The 9,991-nt window shown below is 43.1% G+C and overlaps 1 protein-coding gene across 1 annotated transcript; it reads right to left on the bottom strand.

Annotated features, from left to right (window-relative positions):
• Nucleotides 1-3,086: 3,086 nt before the first annotated feature.
• Nucleotides 3,087-7,626, bottom strand: PMAIP1 (phorbol-12-myristate-13-acetate-induced protein 1). The gene is made up of 2 exons (XM_017528845.2): nucleotides 7,346-7,626; nucleotides 3,087-4,738 (listed from the first exon to the last, which is right to left on the bottom strand). Exons 1-2 carry the CDS (start codon nucleotides 7,401-7,403, stop codon nucleotides 4,632-4,634), a joined length of 165 nt encoding a protein of 54 aa, XP_017384334.1. The 5' UTR covers nucleotides 7,404-7,626; the 3' UTR covers nucleotides 3,087-4,631.
• Nucleotides 7,627-9,991: the final 2,365 nt, after the last annotated feature.

Genomic DNA, 9,991 nt, shown 5'->3' with positions numbered 1-9,991 from the left:
AAAAAAAAAAAAAAAACCAACAGATGGCCTCATCAAGGGAGAAACTGCCACTTCCCTCCAGTTCCACCACTGCCCTACCACCTTCCTTTGAAAGGTTTCATTTCAGTCTAACAAGCTTAATTGGGTAAGATTTTCCATAGCTTGGTAAGAAAGCTAATCTCTACCTCTTCCTCTGTCTTGTCGGGAACGTTCACTCATACTTACTGAACGCTGACTATGAACCAGACACTGTGTTCATTTCATCTCTTTTAATTTTCTTCAACGATGCTTTGAATTAGATATAGTTTAGCCCAGTTTATAACAAAACAGAGATCAAATATTTATCCAGAGTCACACAACGTTGCAAAACGACAATTCTGAAACCAGAGGCAATGACCATGATAATTGTGGGAGACAGACATAGTCGTTTTGAAAATAGCTGAGTAAGGATGTGAAGTTGGAAATGAGCAAATCTCGTAGGCTCTGCTAGAAATCATAGTGAGAGAGGAAGAGAAGAACACTAGAGGACTTTTCCTAAAACACAAGAAATATCAAGGAGTTATTTGCATATTCTACGTTGTTCTATTCTACCTTATTGCATAGTGTAAACCTAAGCTTCTTGCACTGAGCAATGTCTAACGGCAGAGAGCACAGAGTACATGGAATTTATTGGGACAAGCGGTGGGAAGGGTTAGGAGGTGCCCAGAGCATGTGGTTAATAACTTGCTAAATTAAAGAATCCAAAATTCCCATCTATAACTCTCACCAGCTCTCTCATTTCTCTGGTGTTTTAAAGAATGATATATTTGGAAGAAAACCATAAGGGAATAAATCATGAGTATGAATGTTTCACCCTGAATTGACTAAACAGATTTCTGAAAGTTTGTAAAAGAGAAACTAAAGTTAGCGCCTGGGCTGTATTGACAGATGTTTTGCTCTTTAACCATGACCTATTATTACTTGAGGAAATTCATGTGATTTCACAGCAGGGTGTGTCTATCAGGTGACCCTATCTATTTTCAGCTACATATAAGAAGGAATTCCGGCATGGGAAAACTGGCATGCATAGCAAACTCTCATTTCCAAGAAAATACAAGTCCAAGAAGTTCCCACTCGACCTCCTCTAAGGTTTACAATCAATGTTTGGGAGCAGAATCCAGAACACAGAAATGTTGGGGGGTCCTTTCAAAATCCCGCTCCCTGCTTCTTTTTCCAAACCCTTAACTTTTCCTCTTACTGTGTCTGAAATGAGCTCAGGAGTGGGAGCCAATAGACTTGGAACTATGGTGGGAGACCCTCTTCAGACTCCTTTGCCACCCCATTTTATGATTCAAGCTACAGGCCACGTTAAAGATGATGTGAGTATCAATTTCAGATTAACTCTGGCTCAGAGAGGTTGTCTTATCCAAGGTCACACAGCTCATTCATAATTTTGCCTCGAAAGTCCAGCTTTAGGGTTCTAAAGTGGAACAGTCCTCGTATCACATCACTCCCAGTCACTATTCTATTTTTAAGGTGTTGTTTCTCTTCCTGATGGATCGTCCCCTTTGACAAACATTTCAGGAGATTGATAGCCCTTTAGGTGGCTTCGGCTCAGTGACAGAGGAGAGGAAGTGGGGCAGGGAGGGGTTTGTAGCGTTATTGGAATGGATTCCAAAACCCAAATCACAGCACACAGTTCTTTAAACTGAAGAACAACGTATTCATGGATAGATGCATTTTCTTTTATAATATAAGTGCAAGTTTAAAAGCTAGTAGTTCTTGTCAGTCAACAGACACAATTAGAATTGTCTAAACATCTTGGAAATTTTTTTACATTACAATATGGTTCTCAAAAATATATATATAATTCTAATATCTTAAGATTGTGAATCTGTGACTAAGTCTTCATGTGTTACTCTTTTTATATAAAAGAGCTTGAGGCACACTTTTTTTCCTTATGTTTCCTAGTAGTGGCGAGAATCAGGTGCACTTTCAGCAAAATAGTTCTGGTATGCAAAGAGGCGTAGGGACAGGAGTTACTCTTCCAGTGATTCTCAAATTAAATCATCAGTTTGAACCCACCTTTTCTGAAGCCAACCTCCCCCCAGCCCCACGACCTCCTCTCCCAGACAAAAGCCTTTCCCTTCAGGCATTGTTATTTATCTTCTCCAGAACCCCGAATCCTTCAGCTCTCTGGTTAGTCTTTTCCTCTAGTAACTCCTCCTCCTTCCCGCACGTTTCCTATTTTAGGAAGGCAATTTACATTCCAAGATGTCCGCCGACTCTTTTTGAAGGCAGGGGTGGAGTGAAGATGTGGTTCCCAGATCGAAGCTAAAAACTAGGGGTATCTTTCAGTTCTCACACTCAAACCGGAAGGCCATTGAGTTGCACCTACTTTTGCACATGACTAACCTCAGATGAAGCAATCTTTGCTACTTTAGGGCTGGAAGCAGAGGAAGAAGTGTGAGGTCACGGTATGGGGCGGGGGGAGGCGGGGGCGTGGAGAAAGAAAAAACAAACCCGCATTGCAGCTCCTCTCGCCAGACTCCGGAGCAGTCAAGATGACAGCTCACAAAACACCTCTAATTAGATCATGAATCTCTATAGGCTGTAATCTCGGCACCATGGGAGGCAGAGCGGGCGGATGACTTGAGGCTAGGAGTTCAAGACCAGCCTGGCCAACATGGTGAAATCCCCGTTCTCTACTAAAAATATTAGTGCAGTCTGGTGGCGCACGCACAAAACCCCAGCTACTGCAAAGGCTGAAGTACAAGATTCACTTGAACCTGGGGGGACAGAGGTTGCAGTGAGCCAAGATCCTGCCACTGCACTCCAGCCTGGGCGACGGAGCAAGACTCTGTCTCAAAAGAAAAAGAAAAAAAAAAGACCTATGCCTGGCATTCATTTCCTATTTTTCACTATTTCCCCTCCCAATTAAAGTGTAAGTCTCTTGACAGCAGAAATCATGTAAATTCCCCTGTATTTTCTACTCCAACTAATGGGAGGAGACAGCGCCGTCAGAAGGTCAGTGGATGTCTGCTGATGGAAATCAGTTAAAATACTTTGGTTTGGTAATGAACACTTAGCAGCTTACAGGATGAAGAAGAAATGAACACACAGAAAAGAACAATGAAAGCTTTTAACAGTTTACTGCCACAGTATCAACGTTATATGTGTACATACCTTTAAATACAAGTTAGACCATAAATACCCAGATGGTAAGATATCTGCCTCTAGGCTGAAAAAAAAAAAAAAAAATCTCTGCAACAAATAGACAATCTTAATACTGAAGAAAAGAGATGTGAGGTAATCTTCCATCTAAAGTGACTATAACCTACATTAAGACGTTTTAACTAAAAATTCAAGTAGTTGTAAGACCTTTGGAACTTAAAAATGTAACTTTAATATACATTTTCAAACTAAAAAATATTTTAATTATAAATAGGCAAAATAAATAAAATTATTTTTGCTGAAATAAAATCATGATATTATTTCTTTTATGTATTTGAGGACTGCATATAGACCAGATAAAAAATGAAACCTATTTGACACCCTTCTAAGAATCTACATAATACTTAATACAAATTATCCATACAGATATCCATATAATATGTAAGCATATGTGGACATACATATGCACCAATGCATATGTGGAACTTTCATTCTAGATGAGAACAATCTGTTCCTCTTTTTAAGAAAAGCATATTCCAATTATGAAAATATTCTTAATTTATATTAAAAGATCACTTTTTGTAGGATGCACACTAATGTGACAAGGAGCATTTTCCAAATTTTAGAAACTTCTTTAGAACCATTCATTTCTCATCCAGTTACTTGTGAATATTTGTTTCACTAAGTTTTAATAACATCAATTAAAAATCAACTTCTTTTTTCTTTTTATCATCCCTGGTTCTACAAAATCCCCATGTTCTTTTATTATATTGAATGTTCAGTCTACCAATATACTGGCCCCAAGTAACCTCCTATACTTCTATCCAATTTTTTCGAAGTTATTTTCCAGTTTTCCATAGTTTCCAACAGGAACACACTGAATGATCATCTCAACAGAAGCAATACAATTTGAGTCAAAGGAAACAAATTCTTTTACATTGTGTAGTGACCTAAGAAATCAACATTCACTATGACATTTCAGTGTTCTCAGAATGAATTTTTTTCCTTATAACAAGGTAATATATATAAAACAAATCATATACATTGTGCTGAGTTGGTACTGAAAAGCAAAATACCAAAAACAGCAATAACAACAAAGCACTGAAACTGTTTCTTCCCAGCCACCAAGTCTAATCATGGGTCATCCCCCTTTCCACTAGGCCAGCAATAATCTTCAACAAAAACGCTAGAGTTATCTAAGTAAAAAAGAAATATATCAGTCATTACTTCCCTATTTCCAAGGGTCTCTCGTTCTTGCTTTAAAATAAACAAAGTGGTTTTATAACATTCTTATATCCCAACAAAAATGATAATCTGGGAAATCGCCAACAGAAATTCATTTTTGATGCATTCCATCTTCCGTTTCCAAGGGCACTCGTGAATGCTTCTTCACATTCCTCTCACTTACAATTCAATCTTCAAATTGCAATCTTCACAATGCACCTCCTGAGAAAACTTCTCTTTTGAAGAAGTCCCCTCATGCCAGTTTTTTTATGCAGTCATGTTCCTGAGCAGAAGAGTTTGGATATCAGATTCAGAAGTTTCTGCCGGAAATTCAGTTTGTCTCCAAATCTCCTGAGTTGAGTAGCACACTCGACTTCAAGGTCTGAGAAGGAAAGCAAAACACGGACATTAACATTGATGACACTACCAACTGTAACTAGCAAGACCTAATATGCCCACGCTAGTGACAAACTGAGTATCCCAGGAAGCATTTCTCTTAACTTCGGCTTTATTTGCAACTGTTTTCCAAATGTGACAAACACACAGACAAACACATTGTGACTACCAACAGCAATCCATAAGGTAAGAATAAAGACATTTACTTTGAATTTTTTTTAAACACATCCTGGATGAGGCAAGTGTTACCTTACCTTCAAATATGTCAAATACTACAAAGAGTAACATTAGTCATTTTACCAGCCTCAGATGATATCATCTTTTTAGCTTTCATTTAAGGTTGGCTGGGGAACAGAAGTCAAGTTCTGTGTGGATTTCAAGCAGGATTTGGTTTTCAAATGGCAGTAATTTACAACTTAGGCTATACTCTCATTATATAGGCAAATCTAAATGTATTCTTTTTCTCATTAAAAAACTCTGTTATTTTCTCATGAAACTCATAACATCTTATTCTAAAATTAAGTCTACATTCTCTAAAATAATTTACATATTTCTATTTTAATGTAAACCCACTTCTTCCTACAACCCCATTCTGTACCAATCCATTGCCTTTATGGAAATGAGAGGAGCAGAAAATAAGTAATGTTTAATTCACATGTTTACTACTTTTTGGAATTGAGTTATTCTAAATGAATATTAAGAAAAATAATGCTTATAATTTCCAAGTACACTTTGTTTAGTGAGTGCAATTAACACTACACTGACTATAATATCATACCTATACTGACTATAATTTCAATTTTTCTTAACTATTTCAAAGAGCAGCTTGAGGTCTTTTGGGTTTACTTCATGATTATATACATTAAAAATCATGATTACAAATTAAAATGATCTATTATATAATCGACCCTGAAAAGACCACACTTAGGCTCAAAATAAATACCTGTAAATACATAGTAAAGCAAAATTTTAAACCTACATTTCAACTAATTTCCCTCTACAAGACCTGAGTGAAATCCTTCCTAACCCCTACACCAAGAGACCTAATAAATCTCATTAGACGTTATTCTTTATGGGCTACAGGATCAAACATTTTGGGAAGTTTTATGTTGTTGTTTGAGAGGGAGTCTCTCTGTCGCCCATGCAGTGGCGCAATCTCAGCTCATTGTAACCTCCACCTCTCGGGTTCAAGCGATTCTCCTTCCTCAGCCCCTCGAGTAGCTAAGATTACAGGCGCGTGCCACCATGCCTGGCTAATTTTTTGTATTTTTAGTAGAGATGCGGTTTCACCGTGTTACCCAGGAGGGTCTTGATCTTCTACCCTCGTGATCCGCCCGCCTCAGACTCCCAAAGTGCTGGGATTACAGGCGCGAGCCACGGCGCCCGACCTACATAAGAAGTATTTACATAGACGTGTTGTCTACAGAGATTGAGATATATTAATACACAGTTCTAAAAGAAAAAAAGAAAAACCAATACCATTCAGCATCCAACTTTGGAAGCCCTGTATCCGTTTCACGAAAACAGTATAAAAAAAGACAGAAAATAGTTCCCAGATTTTTCCTTAACTTCTAAAAATCGCAGTTACCTATAAACGTATTAGTATCAAATCAAGTTTAAGAGGGACTTTGTGCTGTTTCTTGTTCTTGGGAATTAAGTCAGACCACAAAGTGCTATGCACAGGTCAGATCCTTCGGCAAGAAACATGGTCAGAATTCTTGGACATCACAAAACGTGGACAAAGCTTTTTCCGTCTTACACAAGAGGCAGAGACAGCAGCCTGTTACCAACTTAGGCATGGGCACATTTGCAATGCACCACTTCCTTTGCACGCCCCACGAGCTCTATAAAATGAAAGTAACTTAAAAGGTGGGGGGGGCGGGGGCGTCTAATCGTCTGATGCAACACCAAAACGGCCCCACGATTTCGGGCCCATGGCAAACGACTGGGTTTTCTGATTAGATTTATAAAAAGGATGGGGCCGGGGGGTTGGGGGGCTGGCCTGAAAAGTATGAATGGGGCTGGGGAGTGGAAATGGATGAATGAAAAAAGGGAGGGATCAACTCCTATTCGCCCATCCCCACCTCCACCTCCCACAATATGGATTATTTAAAGATGGTTAGGTTTTCTAAGCTCCGGAACACAAGGGCCCTTGTGGGGCCGTCTCTGGAAGCACCGGGATTCCAGGCGGTCCCCGGAACCCTCTCCTGCCCCTTCTGCCGCGACAATGACTTTCTCCTAGAGGCGAGGCAGCCGCATACACTTGCACTTGTTTTCCTCCTGGCCCCGGGAAAGGGCAAGCGGGGAGGACGAAAGAGAGGAGCCGAGGTTTTTGCCGCTGGTGAAACGCAATTACATCCCAATCCCAAATACGGCTCGGCCCCTCGCCGTCCTCATGAAGCTGGGGAAAACTCTTAAAGAACTTCCTGGAGGCGTCCCTAAAGCTGGCGCCTGGGCACAGACCTGGCCCGACCTTGGGCCCCCGACAGTGTGTGCCCGAGACACGATGGGCAGAGCCCGCCCCGACCGAGACCTCGACCCCGGCCCCGACCCCGCCCGGCCTGAGTCTCCGCCGGCCCCAGCGGGTCGGTACCTGCTGGAGCCGGCGCGGGGCTCGGTTGCGCGCTCTTGCGCGCCTTCTTCCCAGGCATCTCTGCCAGTGCCGCCGCCCACTCAGCTACGGAGCCCGGGAGCCTCAGCCTCCGCCCGGGGCACCTCGGACGTCCGCAGGACGCGAGCCGCACAGAACAGACCCGCAGGCTGGGGTAGCGGGATCGGATGGCGGGATCGGGTGGCCGGACGCGCGAAGCTAACGCACGGAGCTGACGAGCTCACTCTGTGAGTGCCGCGGAACTTCTGAGGTCCCAGCGCCAGAGACCGCGCTTTTGTTCCCGCGGGGGACTTCCCCGGTGACGTAGGGAAACTTGACGCCGGACCCGCCCCCTGTCCCCGCCCCCGTTCGGCCCCGCGGATTGCGTTTTTCAAGCCAACACTGGGTCGCGGCTGGCGCGGAAGTTCGAGCTGGCGGTGAAGTGCCCAGTCGAGCGCGGCCTGCCGGGACACGCTCCGGACCCGCGGCGGCGCCTACCCGCAGCGGGGGATGCTGAGCGCTCGGCGGACGAGACTCTGTTGGGCCCCAAATTACTTCCTTACTAAACGGGGGTGGGAGGAGAAGGGGGGTCGGCCTGAGCATCTGCAAACGCTGGACGTCCTCTGCGGCAGTGGTGGCGGGAGCTGGGAGGGGCGGGAGGAGAAGGATTTTCCCAGGAGGAAAGCTGGTGGGTGGGAAGAGACCTGGCGCCTGGACAATTAGAGAGACACTTGGGTAAACAAGCCCCGGAAAGAGATTGGAAAAAAAACCTTTTCGAACTTGGAGAGTATGCGCAGTAACAGGGAAGGGAAATGAGGAGAACATTAATCGCGGCAGAGGAGATACCAGAGGCCCTGTGAGAAAGCGCCGGGTCCCAGGAAGTCACTGCGAACGGGAGCCCTGGTGCCAGCCACAAAGAACGTCGTGTTTGGGTTGAGAAGGGGTTTGTATGTGTCCTTCCAGATAGGTCGATATCGCCCATTCTGGATGTTTAGCAAAAACGAGTGGATCATTATCACATGGAAAACGTTCAGATCTTTTGTGGGAGGGAACTTGAAATTATTGATACAACATTTGGCGAGGCCCTGAGCAAGTCTACCATTATGAAGAGGAGTAATTAGGAATAGTTAACGGTTATTGGGAGTCGCTCCGTGCTAAGGGCTTTGGCATGTAACCGTCGCTACTTTGCAGGTGCAGAGACAGATTTATAGAAAATTGCCCAAGTTCACATAGGCAGAGAGCACTGCCCTGATCCCGACCCACGCAGGCCCACAGAGAGCAAGAGCTCTTTCCCACTGTAGCCTTCCCAGCAATCAGTTTCTTGGAAAATGTGTGTTTTCTCCGGTCGCAGTGGCTCACGCCTGTAATCTCAGCTCTTTGGGAGGCAGAGGAGGCTGGTTCACTTGAGGCCAGCAGTTCAAAACCAGCCTTGCCAATATGATGAAACCCTGTCTCTACTAAAATACAAAAAAATAGCCAGCCTTGGCGCACGCCTGTGCTACCAGCTGCTTGGGAGGCTGAGGCACGAAAATCGCTAGAACCTGGGAATCGGAGGTTGCAGTGAGCCGAGATTACGCCACTGCACTCCAGCCTGGGCGACAGAGTAAGACTCCGCCTCAGAAAAGAAAAGAAAAGGAAAGAAAAGGAAAAAATGTGTGTTTTCATATTAGCTGTGCAGTTTAATGGAAAGATCGCAAATTGGTTGCATGGGCTCCCTAGAAGTGTTTGGTTTACAGTATTGGCCTTCAAAATATATTGCAAAAATGTGAATTGATTACCAACATTTTAAAAATTAAGGATTGTGTTAGAAGCCAAGATCCCAGCATCTCTTGGAAAACCAGAAGCTCTGACCACCTGTGATCCATTTTCCAAAAGTGCAGAATGGGCTGGGAGTGTGGTCGAAGCCACACCCTTTAGAGGAAACTTGGGTGCTCTTGTTCACCACACTCCCTGCTGTTTGCTTTTGCCATTTACATTATCTGGCCTCAGTAGGCATTTGAGGTTCTTTATTTATCTTAAATCATTCAATCAACACAAACCAGCAAATATTTACTTATGGCTTGGTCCTGCTGAAGGTATGGATAACACCATATTCGAGGCTGATGTTGGGTGTTTTTGAGTGGGGTGTATACAAAGGAATCAGAATGGACAGAATTCAGGAATTATTATGAGACACAGGAAGCACAGTGGAGATGCTGCTTTGAAATCTATGATCCCCAGGTGGTATTAGCAAAACCACTCCAGGTTCATTTTGACTGACTTAATCCTAAGGAACAACGTTAACTTTTTGGTTGCATAAATTATTAAATTTCTGCCGTTCAAATCACACGCCCTGAAATGCAGTGAATATACTCAACAACAGCCCCCCAAAAAAGTAAATCATAACATTGTTTACCTACAAAAGGTATGTTAATCCCATCTTCTAACATTTTCATTATAAAAGAATTGGTCACGTGACCCATACTGGATACAAATCTTAGGCAACTCTGCTTTTTAGGGAATTGCAAATTCAGCTTGCAAGGAGGAAAAGAGGTGGAAAGAAGTTGGGGGGGGTGGCTTCGGAAATGTGTCAAAGTCAGCTGGATTATATAGAAGACTTTTAAAGATTTGGGATTTGAGATGGTCCATAAACCCTACGGTAGATCTAAC

The sequence above is a fragment of the Cebus imitator genome, unplaced genomic scaffold, assembly GCF_001604975.1.
Source record: "Cebus imitator isolate Cc_AM_T3 unplaced genomic scaffold, Cebus_imitator-1.0 Scaffold55, whole genome shotgun sequence".
Taxonomy (NCBI): Eukaryota; Metazoa; Chordata; class Mammalia; order Primates; family Cebidae; genus Cebus; species Cebus imitator.
This window is presented reverse-complemented; position numbering and strand designations above follow the sequence as displayed.

Excerpts from the sequence above, each read along its gene's own strand:
- PMAIP1 (XM_017528845.2), bottom strand. The coding sequence starts at position 7,403 with ATGCCTGGGAAGAAGGCGCGCAAGAGCGCGCAACCGAGCCCCGCGCCG. Across the intron at positions 4,739-7,345 it reads CCCCGCGCCGGCTCCAGCAG|ACCTTGAAGTCGAGTGTGCT; the intron begins GTACCGACCCGC and ends TTTCCTTCTCAG.